We start from the raw sequence: 20669 nt of genomic DNA on the forward strand, positions 1-20669 counted from the left end.
AGTCAAGGAATTAAGGTTGCTGAAGAATTATATTTTAAGCAAATATATTTTTTTAAAACCACATTCTTCGGCAACCTTAATTTTTTTTATCTATAAAAACGAAGCGTTGGTTTTTCACGATTATTTATTCATTTTCTATGTCTCGTCTTTACCTTGTCGTTATTTACTAGCAACAACAATTTATTCTATTGCTTTTTTTCTTCGGCTGTTAAGGTTTATACATTATCAACCACTCTAACACCAAGGACGGTAACACAAAATGACAGATAAGGATACTGAACAATTTGAGAATGGTAGTGTGCCATCCGAAAACACTCTTACTGATTCTTATCAATCATTGACTGACAGCGATTTTGATATGAGTGGAGTCACCAGTTCAATTTATTATGCGGATGTATGTATTTTTACTTTTTATTTTTTTATTTTTTCTTAATCGTCTATAATTATATTTTCCTCGGTTTTTCGATTCATAAAAAAAAAAAAACATTTTTTTAAACAAATTATCATATATGTAAGCATGCTGCAGGATGCTTTGTTCGTCTTATATGCTTCAGTGCTTTTTTGTAGTCGGTACAGCTTATAGCCTGCTTTAATGTCATAATAAATCACTATTCTTTTTGCTCATTTTTTTACAAATTGACTGTCTTATTTTAACAGAATCAGCCGTTATCTACTGTACCAGTGCTTAACGGTAATAATCAGGTTTATTATTCTAAACAGAACGTCAATCATGGTCCTCTAACGTCAATAATTAACTCAAATCATTGTTTGAATAACAACATAATACAATTACCACAGACTTCAATCTCTACCGATAACACATCTGAATTAAATACAGCTAATGAATATATAATATTAAATCCAGTAAAGTTGCAAAATTCTCCAGTCATAAAAGATGTTCCACTATTGATAGAACAAAATTCAAATTCAATTCTAAATGACGGAGCATCCACTTCGATTCCAACAAATAACTCATCTGCAAATAATATACGTTGTATAAATAATTCGACTACGAATAAATTACCTATAAAAAATCTTGTTTTAAAGTCGAAAATTAACGAAGGTGGATCTACGTCACGTGGTACAAATAATTCAGCTACAATTATTATATGTACCTTCAAAAAAACTCGTTTTGAATTCTCAAATCAATGAAGGGGCATCAACCTCACGTGGTCTAAATATTTCAGTTACGAATAATGTTCCATCAACTACAATTACACCAAGACCTAAATCTGTAATTTTTGGCGAGGCTTGTTTGAAGATTCCCCAAGTTGAAATTGAAATATCAAGAAGTATTGTAATACCTCTCAATGATTGGTTGCAAAGAACTCCAGTAGGGGAGTCAATTTTGAATTATTACACCAGTTTTAACAGATTATCGGACAAATTGCAACTAAAACTTTGCGACGCTATTTTATTTCGTGAATTTCATGGCGTAACTGGTCGTCGAAAAATAACTCCAGAAAGATTTACAAAATTAACTAAAGAAATAACAGATCTGTTTCCAAGTGAGTTGCCAGGAACTTATTATACCCCAAAAGTTGAAAAAGGAATTACAGAAGCAGTAGCAGCTTATGGTAAACTGATACAACAGTACCGTTATTTCAATAGAAAAAAAAAAGGTGATGTGGTTAATTTTAATTTGAATAAAGAATTAAATCGTCAACTAGAAAATTTGGATCCACCGTCGAGTAAAGTTGATGTTAAAGAAAAATTAACTTTTCTGGAAAGAGAGATTACTCCTTGGACAACAATTATTAAAAACTGGGAAGAAACTCACGAGGAAAGATTGAATAGTTATAAAAACCTTCGTGAATATTTCGAACGCTTTCCATGCTTAAAACAGCCCCAGGCTGCTAGTTTGGTAAGGATTTTCGGAGTTATTTTCTTTTTTTTTTAAATAAGATTAACTTCATCATGATTTTTTATAAAATGAAGTCATAGCTATTATTTTATTATTTTAACTACTCTATATTTTTTTTTTTAGCTTACACTCGACTTTGATATTAAGTGGCCAGAAGTCGCAAAATGTATGGAAACAGAATGGTATGGAAGTTCAAATGTTATCATATATACTGAAGATGATGATGGAACATTGACCAAAAAACGTAAAATTCCAACCCAGGTAGGAAGTGACGACGGGCACAAGCCTGGGACAAGCCTGATTACCCGGCTCTCGGGCCTGTGTCAGGCCTGTGACACAAGCCTGTGTCAAGTCTGGAATGTTCACGATGTATTTACTGGTGTCGGACTAGTGTATCAGGCTTAGCACAGGCTTGTGTTCCCAGGCTTGACACCGGCTTGCAAAAAAAATTATAAAAAAATATAAATAAACAATTATTATTAATTTATTAATTTATTAATTATCGATGATTATATGAACGAAAATAAACGGCGTAACGGGGGATCGATCCTAGGTCTCTCACGTGGAACTCCAATGCTCTATCAAGTCGACCACGGGGGATTCATGAAAGAGTCAGTCAAAATTTTTTATATGAATGAATTTTTTCGACAGTCAATACACAGTCCTTGTAAAAGCCTGGCACGGTAGTCAAAACCTAATAATTTTTATTTAAAATGTCTATTTACAATTTATAGATCTAATTAATTAATTTTTTTTTTTTAATTGAATATATGCACAAGTCAAGTCCCGTGTGAGGCTTGGTAAAACGGGCTTGACACAAGGCTCGTGTGAGGCCGGGGAAAACAAAAAAAACAGGCTTGACACCGGCTTGGACTATTGAGGCCTGTGTGAGGCCGGTTGAAAACAACGGGGACAGTCTTGTGTCAAGCCTGTGTTAACAAGGTTCGTGTGAGGCCGGGGAAAACAAAAAACACAGGCTTGACACCGGCTTGAATTATTGAGGCCTGTGTGAGGCCGGTTGAAAACAACGGGGACAGTCTTGTGTCAAGCCTGTGTTAACGAGGCTCGTGTGAGGCCGGGGAAAACAAAAAACACAGGCTTGACACCGGCTTGAATTATTAAGGCCTGTGTGAGGCCGGTTAAAGACAACGGGGACAGTCTTGTGTCAAGCCTGTGTTAACGAGGCTCGTGTAAGGCCGGAGAAAACAATGGGCACAAGCTTGTGTCAAGCCTGTGCTCCCCAGGCTCGATACACGACCCTCGCACAAGCCTGACACAGTTGTTCAAGCCCGAGAACTCCTACCTGGGAACCACAGCTGAGTGTCAAGAGGGCCTTTTGTTTCATGTGCAGGTAAGGCAAATTGAAAACTACTAATCATTCGTCTCCATCAATTCATATATCTATTTTTTCTAAAATCAATTATAGGCTTGCTTTAACTACTCTAAATAAATATCAAAATTTTATAGACTAAGAATAAATAATATGTCTTTAAAAAGACATGAGCATTTCAAAACTAAAAAATTAGAAGTACTTTTTCTATTTTCGCGATGTCGGACCTAAGATTTTTTTAAAATCATTCTAAACAGTAATGTTCTTTCAAAAAACGCTCTGATCTTTTTAAATAATAGTGGTAAAAAAAAATATAAATAGGCTAATTATCTATTAGTTGTTTAATTGAATGATTACATTTTTAATGGCTATGTAGTGATACATTTATTTTCGACTTTATCTAGTTGCTGGACTGTAGTTACTATAGCTTTAGCCAGGCTCCGTGAAGTTGGCGCGCAACTTCATCGTAGAAACTTTATATAGGGCTTAAAAGAAAGCTCTGAATTTGCAGTATTTTGTAGTAAAAAAATAAGAATTTGTAGTTCAGAAAAAAAGGGTTGAAAAAAGGGTTAACAGCAATTTCCTGCAAAAATCGACTAAAGACGTTGTATATGGGTCAGAAATTTTGTCAGAATTTGTAGTAATTTGTAGTGAAAAAATTAGAATTCGTAGTTCAATAGTTTTCCCGGTAAATTGAATAATTTATCAAGGTATTTATAAAACAAGTTTTTTCTTCGTGAAAATTGTCAAACTACAAATTCCAATTTTTTCACTACAAATTGCAGCATGTCTCCCTGCATTTTAAAAATATTACAATTTTTATTTTTGACAAAAAACAAAAAAGTTATACAATTTTTTATTATTTTATCAGATAATAAATATTAATTAATTTTCTTATTTATTGATCGGAATCAGAATAAAAATGTCTATTCAATGCAAAAAGACCTGCTGCAATTTGTAGTAAAAAAATTAAGATTTGTAGTCTGATAGTTTTTTAAAAAAATATACTTGTTTATAAATACATTAATACACAAATTAATTTTCCTGGAAAACTATTGTACTACAAATTCCAATTTATTGACTACAATTTTCTAGAAGTCTTCATGCACCTACCTGACATTATAGAATAATATTATATTGATAATAAAAAAAGTTATATTTATTTAAAAATTTTGGAGTAAAAAAAAAATTAAAAAAAAACCTATCTTCCGGAGATAATTTTTGTCCAAAAGATAGGTTCAACTACAAATTCTAGTTTTTTTACTACAAATTTCAACAAGTCTTTCTGCTTTAAATAGACATTTTTATTTTGATTAATAAATAAAAAAGTTAATTAAGATTTAAAATTAGATATATTAATAAACAAATGCATAACTTTTTTGTTTATTGTCAAAAATAAAAATTGTAATATTTTTTTAATGCAGGGAGATCTGCTGCGATTTGTAGTGAAAAAATTAAAATTTGTAATCTGATAGTTTTCAAGAAAAATATACTTGTTTATAAATATCTTAATAAACAAATTAATTTTCCGGGAAAATTATTAAACTACAAATTCCAATTTTTTTACTACAATTTTCTAAAAGTCTGCCTGCACTTAACTGATGTCATAGCATCATATTATGTTGATAATAAAAGTTATATTAATTTAAACATTTTGGAGTAAAATAAAAATAAAAAAAAAACCTATCTTCCGGGGAAATTTTTGTCCGAAAGATAGATTCAACTACAAATTTTAATTTTTTTACTACAAATTACAGCAGATCTCTTTGCATTGAATAGACATTTTTATTTTGATTTTGAACAATAATTAAAAAAGTTAATTAATATCTATTATTTGATATAATAATAAAAAATTGCATAACTTTTTTGTTATAAATTGCATAATTTTTCTACTACAAACCGCAGTGAGTCTTTCTGCATTTAAAGAATATCACAATTTTCATTTTTGACAATAAACAAAAAAGTTATACAATTTTTTATTATTATATCAGATAATAAATATTAATTAACTTTTTTAATTACTGTTCAAAATTAAAATAAAAATGCCTATTCAATGCAAAGAGACCTGCTGTTATTTGTAGGGGAAAAATTAATATTTGTAGTTGAATCTATCTTTCGGAAAAAAATTTTCTCTGGAAGATAGGTTTTTTTTTTATTTTTTTTTTACTCCAAAATGTTTAAATAAATATAATTTTTTTTATTATCAACATAATATTATTCTATAATGTCAGTCAGGTGCAGGAAGGCTTCTAGAAAATTGTAGTCAATAAATTGGAATTTGTAGTACAATAGTTTTCCAGAAAAATTAATTTGTTTATTAAGGTATTTATAAACAAGTATATTTTTCTTGAAAACTATTAGACTACAAATTTTAATTTTCTACTACGAATTGCAGCAGGTCTCCTTGCATTCAATATACATTTTTATTTTGATTTTGATCAATAAATAACAAAGTTAATTAACATTTAAAATTTGATATATTAATAAACAAATGCATAACTTTTTTGTTTATTGTCGAAAACGAAAATTGTAATATTATTTTAATGCAGAAAGACTTACTGCAATTTGTAAAATTTGCAAATGGCCTTATATTTTTGGCCTCTTAAAAATGGCCTTAAAAAATGGCCTTATTATTTTGGCCTCTTAAAAATGGCCTCAAAAATTGGCCAAAAGAGGCCATTTTTTAAAGCCATTTTTAAGAAGTCAAAAAAAAATTAGGCCATTTTTTGAGGCCATTTTTAAGAGGCCAAAAATATAAGGCCATTTTAAAGGGCCATTTTTTTCATGTACGAGGTTTAGATCGTCTTTTTTTTAAACTATATTTCACCATGTTGCCATGGTATTTACGGCAAGCCGAAATAACAGACGAACTTCCCGGCTCTGATTATGAATAATTTATATGAGAATAATTTAATATAAAATCTATGTATTTTATAATTCCGCTATGAATTTGGAATTTTTAATGTCGAAGTTTATCAATACATGTAATTAAAATTTTTTTTCAGACTTCAAATGATATACAAGTGTCTCTTGCACGTGCTCGGAGTTCTGTTGTTAAATTAAAAAAGAGTTTCCAGCCTCGTCCAGTTATTGTTGGTCCAATTGAGAATATTCAAGCAAGCTACATTGCTATCGACAAAGAGCTGTTACCAGCAGATAATCCACTTCATGCAGTTGAGGTTATGCTTAAAATTTACTACATTTTAAACCTTGAGTTTCCTCCCGAAGCTGCACTTAGTTGGAAATTTCTTGCACTGGCCATATATAATTTTGCACCTAAAGGTAAAATTCCAGGAGGGATTAAATCCTTGATTAACGAAGTTAATGACATGCGTAAAAAAATTGAGCAACGCTTAATCACTTAAAATTTTTTTCGAACTTATAACGTTAATTAGTTTTTAATAATTATTTTTATTTTTTTTATTATTTCATATTCATACTGTGAACTACAAAATTCACACTGATTATTTATAATTTTGTATACCTGACATTAAAATTTCTGTAGTAAAACTTTGTTGATCTTTAAAGTCAGGGTAATTAGTGAAAAATTAAGCAACGCTTAATCACTTAAAATTATTTTTGAACTTATAACGTTAATTTGTTTTTAATAATTATTTTTATTTTTTTTATTATTTCATATTCATACTGTGAGCTACAAAATTCACACTGATTATTTATAATTTTATATACCTGACATTAAAATTTCTGTAGTAAAACTTTGTTGATTTTTAAAGTCAGGGTAATTAGTGAAAAATTAAGCAACGCTTAATCACTTAATAGTATATTATGTATCGAGTGCGAACAGTAGGTGGTTCACGCACGAGCATGGAGAGATGAACGAAGTACAGGAGAGGGGATAGCGAGTGGATTCTCAGCGAAGGGGAATCGGAAGACGAGCCGTCAGGCGAGTCTGAGATTTGAGCTGAAATCTACAGCTCTCCTGTACTGAGTGAAATCTCTTCATGTGAGTGTGGAATCACCTACTTCGCACGAGGTGCATACGCTATTTTTCTTTACAAAAATTAAGAAAAATACCACGCAATAAACGACTATCACAATATATGTGGGGCCCCAAAGCGGGTCCAGGGCGAGCAGCCCTGGCGAGGTCCAGGGCGAGGAGCCCTGGCGGATTCGAAGGGCGGAGCCCTCGTGGGGGGGTCTGGGGGGGTGAAACCCCCCCAGAATAAAAAAAAATAATTATGATTATAATAAAAAGTATTTAAAAAATAAAACAACAATTTTAATACTGTTGAAAAAAAAAACTGCATTAATACCATCAATCTAATACAAACAGGGCTAAAAAAAAATTTCAAACAATAATTCAAATTCATTATATCAAACTAAATTATGTTTATTTATAAAAATAAATGAATTTCTATTACATAATAATAAACTCAAGGCACAGAGTAATTTTTCATTAATTACTTTTTCTTCTAAACAACTCGTATAAATCTATTAAAATTATTTATCTTTGTTTTTTTGGTATAATTGCGTTTTGACAAGTCAAAACATATTTTTTTAAATCATAAAAAAAAAAAAAAAAACAAAATAATATTTTAATGATGAAAAAAAAAATTATAATTAATAATGCAAAACAAAAAACAAAACTGGAAATTATTTAAATTTTAACCATTATGCTGGTTTTTTAAAAATAAATAAAATAATTCATTTGATTTCTCTGGTAAAAAAGGGCATCAGCTTGTTGACGAATGTCATCTGGTATGTCATTTTCATTGAATGTTTGATTGTCATCTTGATCACTTTCACTCTTTGATTCACTGGATTCAAGTATAATTTTTGGGTATTGGACATTCACGATAAATATCAACACTTTTTTTATTTTTATTAATTAAGTATTAAATAATTTATATATAAGACATTTAGCAACACAACAAAGCAAAACAAAATAAAAAATAACTTGTAAACACACAGACACGTGAATAGCTTACAAACACATATACTATTCATAATATTATTAATTTTGTCCGCCCGATGTCGCTACTTTTGGGGCCCTGTATTATCGATATTTTGAGCTTCACACATTATTTTGGAAATTCACACATTATTTTGGAAATTCACACATTGTTTCAGTCCCAAATAATGTGTGTACTTCTTGATCGACACACTAATTCCTACTATACCAGAACCGCCATCTTTATGAACTGAAAACGATGCAGATTGGGGGTATTTTTCTTAATAGTGTAACAAAAAATTATTTTTGAACTTATAACGTTAATTTGTTTTTAATAATTATTTTTATTTTTTTTATTATTTCATATTCATACTGTGAACTACAAAATTCACACTGATTATTTATAATTTTGTATACCTGACATTAAAATTTCTGTAGTAAAACTTTGTTGATCTTTAAAGTCAGGGTAATTAGTGAAAAATTAAGCAACGCTCAATCACCTAAAACTATTTTTGAACTTATAACGTTAATTTGTTTTTAATAATTATTTTTATTTTTTTTATTATTTCATATTCATACTGTGAACTACAAAATTCACACTGATTATTTATAATTTTGTATACCTGACATTAAAATTTCTGTAGTAAAACTTTGTTGATTTTTAAAGTCAGGGTAATTAGTGAAAAATTAAGCAACGCTTAACCACTTAAAATTATTTTTGAACTTATAACGTTAATTTGTTTTTAATAATTATTTTTATTTTTTTTATTATTTCATATTCATACTGTGAACTACAAAATTCACACTGATTATTTATAATTTTGTATACCTGACATTAAAATTTCTGTAGTAAAACTTTGTTGATCTTTAAAGTCAGGGTAATTAGTGAAAAATTAAGCAACGCTTAATCACTTAAAATTTTTTTTGAACTTATAACGTTAATTTGTTTTTTAATTATTACTTTCTATTTGTTATTTTTTTTTATTATTTCATACTAAACGATTGAGAAATATTACGTTAACGCAGTATTCAAAGCTAAGTTAAAATTTCTTCTTAGTAGTTCAGCAGCTAGTAAGCTTATATATTATTAATTTGTTTTCTTTTTTTTTATTTTATAATTTTATATTGTAACATTTCCGTCGTGATCAGTTGAATCTGAAAAATTTTTAAAGCAGTTAGAACTGAATTTAAAATTACTTTATTGAAAATTATATACGACTACGTAGCAATAAGTCTTTTGTTCTGCAATACAATTGTTATTTCATGTAATTTTATAATAAGTTGTTGAGAAAATAGTTAAGTAAACATCCATATTGTCAAGAATAATTCAAGTTAGTTTTGAATTTGTATCCATTGATTGACTCATTATCCACCTATTTATAATTTTATTTTCACTTTAACTTATTTGGCGATTAGTTTGATACATAACAAAATTTTAAAATTGAGTGTTATTGAGAATCAATAAAAGTATATTAATAAAAAATATCAACGGCTGATGGCATTTTATATCTATAATTGAACAAGTACTGTTAGGTCTAAAATTTGGTTTTTCAATAAAATAATTATGGCGTTAATAAAATGTAAGTGCTTACAAGTTTTTGACTCAGTTGATACTTTTTATTCACATTGTCATGAGAACACACATTTGGAGAAAACTCAATATTTTGAGTGTCAAATATCGGGTTGTGATCGACGTTTTGGCATTTTTAAGACATTACGTAGGCATTTACAAAGTATACATGAATTTAAACGAGGTCAACCTAAACCAAATTCTGAATGCGAACCAGTTTCTGTTCCGAATATACAAATAAATGATAATAATCAATGTGTAACAGAAAATTCATGCAACCCAAATATTCGAGAGAATAATGTTTTAGATGTTGATGAATCAGAAATTAGTTTGAGTAGTTTTCAGACTTCTTTTAATGAAAATGTAAATACAGATAGTAAAGAGTTGGATATTCATTCACCTAATACCATTGCATTCGGAGTTTTCGATACTTTATTTAAGGAATGTACTACAAGTTTGGTTCAAAAATTACATGCGGAGTACAATATTCCTCGTAACTCAGTTCAAAAAATCATTACAGATACAACACAAATTTTTAACAGCCAAGCGATAACTTTTCTTGAAGACCAAATTGTTACTTTATTACGTGAACTTAATAGTGATCAAGGAAATATTAAGCTAGTTGAAACAATGTTTGATAGATTAAAAAACCCCTTTTCTGGATTAGAAACTGATTTTAAAAGAATGCAAAATTTTAAAAAAGATAATAAATTCGTTTCTCCTGTAGATGTAGTAATTGGATATGATGATAAAAAAAAAACAAAAAAAAATGAAACCATTATAGAACGTGTTGATGTGGTCCATCAGTATTTCCCAATAGCTTCAACTTTAAAGAATTTTTTTGAAATGGAATTTGTTTATGAAGCGGTTGTCGAGTACACAAATTACCTTCAAAATGTCGAGAACAAAGACGTCATTTCACATTTTATTCAAGGCGAGCTGTGGAAAAATATGTCTTCTAATTTTCCAGACAAAAGAGTCATACCACTATTTTTATATGTTGATGATTTTGAAACAAATAATCCTCTTTCAAGTCATGTGGGAGCATCTGGTAAATTGTGTGGAGTTTACATGAATATGCCATTACTTCCTCCCGCATTCCTCGGAAAGCTCGATAATATTTTTTTAGTTCAAATTTTTCAAGCTCTTGATCGTAAGATCTATGGCAATAAAATGATATATCGTAAAATTATTAATGATTTAATCGATTTAGGTAAAAATGGAATTGAAATCAAAACTGAAAAAGGGTCCGAAACAATTTATTTTTTAATGGGAATTTTAAAAGGGGATAACCTGGGTTCAAATGAAGCTTTAGGTTTTGTTACAAGTTTCAATAGTGACCATTATTGCCGAACTTGTGAGATGCCTAAATACTTGTGTAAGCGCAGTTCAAGAGAAATTGATGCATATGTTAGAACTGAAGTCTCTTACAATAATGCCTTGTTGAACCGTGACCCTAAAAAACTCCATTCAATGGGTATTGTAGAAAATAGTGTCTGGAATGAGCTGCCATATTTCCATGTGGCAAAAAATAGGATGCATGATCTATTACATGATTGGTTCGAAAACGCAGCCAAGCACGAATTAGGTAATGTTTTGTACCATTTAATTTTTAACGAAAAAATAATTGATGAATTTACAATTAACGAACGATTAGAATCATTTAATTTCGGAGAAAATTGTAAGCGTAATCGTCCGCTTGAAATCCCACCGCGAGCGTTACAAAATTCGCAAGAATTAAAAATGTCATCAGCTGAGATTCTTTGTCTAATACGCCATCTTGGATTATTGGAGAATTCCAATTAATAATCTTGCATGAAGTTTACATCTCTTTCAGTGAGTTAACTTGTTTGCTACTCAAAACAGCGTTTCATAAAAATGCAATTGAACTTCTCGACACAATGATTCGTGATCATTTACTGTTGTTTATGGATGTTTTTCGACTACCTTTAAGACCAACGCAACATTTCATGACCCATTACCCTCGAATAATTCGTGAAACTGGGCCAGTTGCAAAGACGTGGACAATTCGAGAAGAACACAAACATCAGGTTTCTAAGAAAATGGCGGCCAAATGTCAATCACGAGTCAATATTGCAAAAACTTTAAGCATTGGTCATTCAATTAAAAATTATGATTATGTATCAAAACGCGCAGTCAATATTTCTAATTTAAAAATAGGCCCAAATCATTTAATTGATATTAGCGTAATTGAAAATTATGACCGTTTTTGTAATCAATTGGATCATTCAATATTAACAAAAGTATATTATTGCAATTGGGTCGAATACCATGGTGATTTATACAAAAAAAATAGTATTGTTCGAGTTACTGATTTTGATGAAATGTTTTTTGAAATTTTAACAATTCTGATCGATGATAATGATCAAGTTTTTTTTGTGACTCATCCAATTCAAGAAGTAGTGTATGACAGGCATTTTCAAGCTTATGAAATAGTTTGTCAAGATTCTCATTGCTTTAATATATTATATCTAAAAAATACTAATGGGATTGTCTCAAAAAATAAATCACCAAATGGAAAATGTTATATATGTATCAGGTGAATATATGAAAATGAAAATAAAGTATGTATAATTAATTAATAATTATATTAAAATTATTTTTAAAATTAAGGATGTTCCAAAAATAAAAACATTTATATATCGAATAACTATTTTAAATTATTGTCTGTGACTATTCTTTATTCTGATTCCTTGCATAAATAATGTGTAAAATCGTTATTTTATATGTAAATTGAACTATTAAAAATCTGTAAACTAAACAAGATTTTTATCCACAAAATTTGCTAGATGTTTCCATTTATTTTTTTTTTTTCAGTAATAATTGGTATCCATATGTAAATATATCCATACCTTTTTTTCAAGATCAATTAAATTCTATAATTTAGACAATACAATACTTTGTTTTGTTTGAGAAATTATGTTAAAAAATAATTTCAATCGTTTTATTTTTTAAAGTCGAACATTTAAAAAAAAAAAAAATTGTTATGAACGGGATGTGAACGCGCCGTTCTCGTATTTCAGCTGAATGCTTTAACGCTCAGCTAGGAGGACTAGTTAAAAAAAGTAAATTTTACCTTTTGAAAAAGTAAGCCATGGAAAACAATTAAAAAAAGTAAATTTTATATTATAAAAACGTAACGCAAGCTTTGCGTTAAAAAAAGGTAAATTTTATATTATAAAAACGTAACGCTAGCTTTGCGCTCAAAAAAGGTAAATTTTATATTATAAAAACGTAACGCAAGCTTTGCGTTAAAAAAAGGTAAATTTTATATTATAAAAGGCAAGATTACGATATCCGAGACACCCCTTTTTTTTGTTGGTTTCTTATAGGAAATTTTCTCAGGATTACGGGAAAAATACGGAAAAAATTCCTACGAATGCGCAAAGTGGTTAAAAATCGAGTTGAAATATCAAAAAACGGCTATTTATCGGTTATATATCGTATAGTTATTAAAATAATAATTATTTCTAGAATCTAGTAAGGGCGTTTGATAGAACTCGTTAAGTTGAAGAAAAAAGTCTAAATAAAAATTTCGATATCTCGAAAAGATTTCGAGCCGCGATAATTCAAAAAATTCGATATATCGGGTTTTTTGATTTTTTTTAAATTTCAATAATGGAATTCGATAGAACTCGTCGAGGAAAAAAAAAGCCCATATGAAAATTTCGATATCTCGAATAGTTTTTGGATTATTGACTATAAGTAAAATGTTTTGGCTTGTAAAAATATGTAGGTATTGTTTGTTTATCTATAACTAAGACTAAGGAAAGGTGTAGCTAAGTAAAATAATGTAGATATTGTGTGTTTGGCTATAATTGTGACTAAGTAAAAAATATAGCTAAGTAAAATATTTAGCTAAGTAAAAAATATAGCGTGTCAAATTTTCATTATTTTAAAAAAAAAAAACACATATTCGTGCTTAACAATAGGTGACAATCAGTAATTAAAAGTTTTTTTTATCTTTAAAATTTTTTTATTTAAAAATATCGCTGGCTCGAAAACTATTCGAGATATCGAAGTTTTTATATAGGCTTTTTTTTTCTCCTCGACGAGTTCTATCGAATTCCATTATTAAAATTTAAAAAAATCAAGAAAATTGATATATCGAAATTTTTAAATTATTGGGGCTTGAAAAATTTTCGAGATATCGAAATTTTTATTCAGACTTTTTTCTTCAACTCGACGAGTTTTATCAAATGCCGTTACTAGATTCTAGAAATAATTATTATTTTACACAGTATATTTACATAATCGATAAATAGCCGTATTTTTAATATTAAACTCAATTTTTAACCACTTTGCGCATTCGTAGGAATTTTTTCCGTATTTTTCCCGTAATCCTGAGAAAATTTCCTATAAGAAACCAACAAAAAAAAGGGGTGTCTCGGATATCGTAATATCCCCTTATAAAAACGTAACGCAAGTTTCAATAGTGACCATTATTGCCGAACTTGTGAGATGCCTAAATACTTGTGTAAGCGCAGTTCAAGAGAAATTGATGCATATGTTAGAACTGAAGTCTCTTACAATAATGCCTTGTTGAACCGTGACCCTAAAAAACTCCATTCAATGGGTATTGTAGAAAATAGTGTCTGGAATGAGCTGCCATATTTCCATGTGGCAAAAAATAGGATGCATGATCTATTACATGATTGGTTCGAAAACGCAGCCAAGCACGAATTAGGTAATGTTTTGTACCATTTAATTTTTAACGAAAAAATAATTGATGAATTTACAATTAACGAACGATTAGAATCATTTAATTTCGGAGAAAATTGTAAGCGTAATCGTCCGCTTGAAATCCCACCGCGAGCGTTACAAAATTCGCAAGAATTAAAAATGTCATCAGCTGAGATTCTTTGTCTAATACGCCATCTTGGATTATTGATTGGAGACCTTATTCCAATTAATAATCTTGCATGGGAAGTTTACATCTCTTTCAGTGAGTTAACTTGTTTGCTACTCAAAACAGCGTTTCATAAAAATGCAATTGAACTTCTCGACACAATGATTCGTGATCATTTACTGTTGTTTATGGATGTTTTTCGACTACCTTTAAGACCAACGCAACATTTCATGACCCATTACCCTCGAATAATTCGTGAAACTGGGCCAGTTGCAAAGACGTGGACAATTCGAGAAGAACACAAACATCAGGTTTCTAAGAAAATGGCGGCCAAATGTCAATCACGAGTCAATATTGCAAAAACTTTAAGCATTGGTCATTCAATTAAAAATTATGATTATGTATCAAAACGCGCAGTCAATATTTCTAATTTAAAAATAGGCCCAAATCATTTAATTGATATTAGCGTAATTGAAAATTATGACCGTTTTTGTAATCAATTGGATCATTCAATATTAACAAAAGTATATTATTGCAATTGGGTCGAATACCATGGTGATTTATACAAAAAAAATAGTATTGTTCGAGTTACTGATTTTGATGAAATGTTTTTTGAAATTTTAACAATTCTGATCGATGATAATGATCAAGTTTTTTTTGTGACTCATCCAATTCAAGAAGTAGTGTATGACAGGCATTTTCAAGCTTATGAAATAGTTTGTCAAGATTCTCATTGCTTTAATATATTATATCTAAAAAATACTAATGGGATTGTCTCAAAAAATAAATCACCAAATGGAAAATGTTATATATGTATCAGGTGAATATATGAAAATGAAAATAAAGTATGTATAATTAATTAATAATTATATTAAAAATTATTTTTTAAAATTAAGGATGTTCCAAAAATAAAAACATTTATATATCGAATAACTATTTTAAATTATTGTCTGTGACTATTCTTTATTCTGATTCCTTGCATGGCTCCAAATAATGTGTAAAATCGTATTATTTTATATGTAAATTGAACTATTAAAAATCTGTAAACTAAACAAGATTTTTATCCACAAAATTTGCTAGATGTTTCCATTTATTTTTTTTTTTTCAGTAATAATTGGTATCCATATGTAAATATATCCATACCTTTTTTTCAAGATCAATTAAATTCTATAATTTAGACAATACAATACTTTGTTTTGTTTGAGAAATTATGTTAAAAAATAATTTCAATCGTTTTATTTTTTAAAGTCGAACATTTAAAAAAAAAAAAAATTGTTATGAACGGGATGTGAACGCGCCGTTCTCGTATTTCAGCTGAATGCTTTGACGCTCAGCTAGGAGGACTAGTTAAGAAAAGTAAATTTTACCTTTTGAAGAAGTAAGCCATGGAAAACAATTAAAAAAAGTAAATTTTATATTATAAAAACGTAACGCAAGCTTTGCGTTAAAAAAAGGTAAATTTTATATTATAAAAACGTAACGCTAGCTTTGCGCTCAAAAAAGGTAAATTTTATATTATAAAAACGTAACGCTAGCTTTGCGCTCAAAAAAGGTAAATTTTATATTATAAAAACGTAATGCTAGCTTTGCGCTCAAAAAAGGTAATATTCACGTTTTGAATTGGTAACACAAGTTTAACTCAAAAAAAGGTAATTTTTACCTTTTATCTCTTAGCGTCCCTCGTTTCATCTCAAAAAGGTGAATGTTACTTTTTTTTTTGTAAATTGTACATTTTATTTTTCTCCGTGATATGGAAAAATATAACAATTTTTTTTCTCCCAATTTAAAATAAAATATTGAGACTTGGCTCAAATTTAAAAATAGCTGAAACTTGGAAAACTAAACAATAATAATAACTAAAATGAAAAAATATTCTACTGAGAATTCGAAAGTAAAATATTTTATGTTACAAGGGCAGTGGGAATAATGTGTGAATTTCCAAAGCGTAAGAGGGGTAGTGCGCTTTTTAGAAATTCACACATTATTACCACTGTCCCTAGTAACATAAAATATGGTTCGTTACATGTGCCCAATCAGAGAGCCCGCTCACAACTCATTTGGAGGGGAAACACTCGCCGAGGCTCTCGCTTGCCCCTTCAAATTCGTTGAGAGCACACTCTCTGAGTGGGCACTTGTAACGAAATATACTATTTTCGAATTTAAGGCTGTTTGTAAAAGTCATCGTCAAACCAATTTTTTGTAGTTTGAGGGGCCCGTATATCGTAACACTAAATCTCATGCCCGGGTACCCGAAATTTTGTTGCGCTTCTGTCTCGAAAACCGGCTTTCGAGTGTAACCGTGCATATACAGACAGACACTAACTCTACTGCTAGCAAGCAAGTACAGGGGTACGTTCCAATACCGCCGTTCGGTTTTATTCTTCTAGCTCTATCCTTCTCTCTATCTCTTCTGGCTCAATTTTCCATCTCTTCTTCTATCCTTCTCTTACAAGAAATGTACGGTTTTGGAACTTCCCCTGTACACAGCTACATTATGTATATATAATGTAGCATATACTTGTATATGAGTATGTCACGTCTGTGTGCATCACTTGCCGCGAGAAAGCAAACATATTTTTTTTTTAAACTTAAATAACATTTAAAATCCGTGGCAAACATAACTTATTTTTTCAAATCATATTCGTTTTTTTCTCATCTACAATTTGATAGAAAAAAATAATTTTTCGAGTAGACAACGACTCTACTATATGCTGTTTGAGAAAAAAAAAATTGTTCCGCCCTATTCTCGGGTATAAAAGATGTCAACTTTGACATTCATTACATTATTAAATAACTATTGTTCAAAATATTTATTAATATTCAATATTTAGTAAAAATGTCGTATATGTTCACCTCTTATAACAAATTTAAATATTGTTTAGTGCCAGATTTGATTCTTTCGATAATTGTTTGTTTGTTATAGATATTATTCAAATGATATTGATAAATATAAATTAAAAATGAAATTTATAAGATGGAGAAATTATGAGAAATTTTTTCTTTTAATTTACAATTGCATAAATCTATAAAAAAAAAATTATTCATAACAAACATAAAACAAAATACAGCAAAATCGGCCCCCATTGATCTCGTTATTATTAATCGATAATGTTTTTGGAATTTCTATTATTAATATCATATTGATGTCATTCTTTTTATTATGAACATTATCAATATTATTGTTTTCATTATTAATTAGATAAATATTAATATTATTGGAATTATTACAAATAAATTTGAAGATGAATAGATCCATGAGAACAAAAATGGCAGAATCAATCAAGAAGATTGAGGTTCTAAAAGACTCCGAATTCTTTATATGAAAAAAAAATAAAATTGAAAAAACCAAACAAAATTGTACTCGATTTTCTTTTTTTTTACTAGACCATGGGGAAAATCTCTGTGTTTATATTTCTTTCTGTCTTACTTATACACTTGTGAGACCATCTACATGATAAAATAACTCGACAGACTGCGAAAGAAGTTTCACTTCCCTCGCTCGTACTGGTAACACACACAATTTTTTTTTTGTTTCAGTTTTTGTACAAATCCAATTTTTATAACGAAAATACCCAAGTGGAAAAAATTTGTATAAAATATATATGGAATATATATAAAATATGTATGGATTTGGACGTAGATTTTCCATATATTTTCCATATATTTTCCATATATATACACAAAATACTAACACAAATGTCGAGCTAAAAATTAATAGCTATAATTATTATTATAAAATTCACTTATTTTGGTATAAAAACTTCAGTAGTCGAGCTTATTGTATCATACTTCTTATATGTTCGATTATCATCTGCTTCCTTCTTTTGAGCAGCTGCACTGAGAAAAAAAAACCACAAAAATTGTTGTGAGAGCACAACAAACTAGAGGCGAAATCCTATCCTGTCGCTTTTTGTTGTGCTGCAACAAAAATTGTTCTATCGTTAAACAAAATTTGTTGTGCTACAACAAATTTTATTGTATCGTTGAACAAATTTTATTTAGCTGCACAACAATTTTTACCATCCAATAATATTTGTTGTGTTGCTTAATAATATTTGTTCGGCTGCTCAATAAATATTGTCCAGTTTCAAGGCAAATATTACCGTGCTGCACAACAATTTGATTTTCGGGTGTTATCGGTAAGACTCGGTCTTGTTCGTGTGCCTCGGTATATCTACATGGCATTGTGTGGAATTTTCTAAGTCAGTCTAAGTTGAGATCAGCTTTGGTGTGACTGACGTTTTAAAAATAAATTAATTAATCCCAAGATGTCAAGTTTTAATAACATTTTAATCATTGAATTATAAACTAAAATATTTGTGAGCAACTAGATAAATAACCAAACTTGATATTTAACAAATCACATCAACAATAAAGTATGAAATTATATGAAAATGACAAACATAACCTGCATCTGTCATTTTAATGCAGAGATTTTTTATTTTAATCTTCAATAATTATAAATATGAAAAATAAATCAAAGCATTAATTTGAATTAATTTGTTCCTCAATTGTTTTCCTTCTTCTTTTTAATTATCATAATGAAAATTTATTTCGTAATTTTGAAAAAAAAAAAATTTAATATGGTTTTAGATTTTTTGTTATGTGGAATAATAAAAATTATTAAACTAAATACAAAAATTGTCGTTTGTTCAACAGTTTTTGTTTGGAGCATAACAAATTTTGTTGTATGTCTATTAATTTTTGTTTGGAGCATGACAAATTTTGTTAAACAGCACTGTAATTATTACTCTGCCAGATGAACAAAAACTGTACTACCGGCAGAACTAATATTATAGAGTTTCAACTTCGCCTCTACTTTGTTGTGCGGCACGACAATTTTTGTCCTGTTTTCTCAACAATATTTGTCGTTTTTTTTTCTCCGTGTGTATCTTAATAAAAATAAGAATTAAAAAAAATTATAATAATTTGACAAACAATATAAATATACATTGAATTAATTGATGGAAAAATATGAATTCATAATACTTACATGGACAAATTGAAGAGACAAACGATAATTTAATTCCTATTGATACATCAGCTACTTTAACAGCTTTCTTATTTCCATTTTTACGATACAATTTTTTCCTGATAAAAAAAAATACATAATATTATTCAAAACTAAACAACAAGTACATTTTTTTTATTAAGGAAATTATTAATAATAACTCACCCAGTTCGGTCATATGTAGTCCAATAAAAAGTATTGTTAAATGCCACTAAATTGTCAGTGGACTTTGGAGTTGTATCAATCTCAGCGATATCATTTTCATTTAATGGTAGAACATAGGTATCAATGTTAACACAATCTGAATTATTAAAAATTAATAAATTATTTAATTTTTTTATATGTATTAAATATTGATATTAATAAAAGATACTTACATAAAATATAATTTAACGGATAAGATGAAATCCAGCACAATTTATCAGTTTCATAATCAATAGTAAAATCAAGTATCGTTCTAGTATAATGGTGAAATAGTCGACTTGCAGTATTATTCAGTAAATCAGAAGTATACCAAAGAGAACCAAATGATGAGAAAAATATTTTACTAGAAAAAAAAAAATTAATTATTAAAAAGCTATATGCAAATGATTTACTTATACTATTGTTACGTATTATTTTTTTTTTTTATTCATTAGCTTATGTTGTTAATTAATTTTATATTTTACTCACTCATGCTTTGGATAAACTTGAAGTTTCTCAATATAAAAGGTAACTAGGGGTTGAAAAATGTATTTTGTTTCATTGAATGATTCATCTGTAACTTTTATTGAATATTCATTGTCATTCTTTTCAATCCAATATACTTTGCCGGTTGTCCAATCAGATGAAATTGAAATTGCCTTGTTAAATATATTCTCAACTTGATTAATTATTTCAAATTTTTCATTTTCATCATAGCGTATTACATCAAGCGTTTTTTTTTTCATATCTATAAAAAAATATTTACAAAGTAAATCGTTTGTTTCATATGCAAAAAAAAAAAAAAATAAATAAAATAAATAGTAACAGTTTTTTTTTTCTTTTAAATAAAATGATATTTACCATTTGAAAAATTGTATCTCAAAATATAAATATTGTTGCTTGCACAATAAGAATCTAAAAATTATTGT

The 20669-nt window shown here is 28.6% G+C and overlaps 1 protein-coding gene across 1 annotated transcript; it reads left to right on the forward strand.

Annotated features, from left to right (window-relative positions):
* Nucleotides 1-259: 259 nt before the first annotated feature.
* Nucleotides 260-2471, forward strand: LOC122851747. Its single transcript, XM_044151227.1, has 4 exons — nucleotides 260-394; nucleotides 1064-1864; nucleotides 1988-2125; nucleotides 2451-2471. Exons 1-4 carry the CDS (start codon nucleotides 260-262, stop codon nucleotides 2469-2471), a joined length of 1095 nt encoding a protein of 364 aa, XP_044007162.1.
* The last annotated feature ends 18198 nt before the right edge of the window (nucleotides 2472-20669 follow it).

This window comes from Aphidius gifuensis, linkage group LG1 (assembly GCF_014905175.1).
Source record: "Aphidius gifuensis isolate YNYX2018 linkage group LG1, ASM1490517v1, whole genome shotgun sequence".
In the NCBI taxonomy this organism is placed as follows: Eukaryota; Metazoa; Arthropoda; class Insecta; order Hymenoptera; family Braconidae; genus Aphidius; species Aphidius gifuensis.

Bases quoted from the DNA above. Each gene is read 5' to 3' on its own strand.
- LOC122851747 (XM_044151227.1), top strand. From the start codon at position 260: ATGACAGATAAGGATACTGAACAATTTGAGAATGGTAGTGTGCCATCC. The intron at 395-1,063 runs GTATGTATTTTT...AAATTAACGAAG, and splicing joins GTTCAATTTATTATGCGGAT to GTGGATCTACGTCACGTGGT. The intron at 1,865-1,987 runs GTAAGGATTTTC...TTTTTTTTTTAG, and splicing joins AGCCCCAGGCTGCTAGTTTG to CTTACACTCGACTTTGATAT.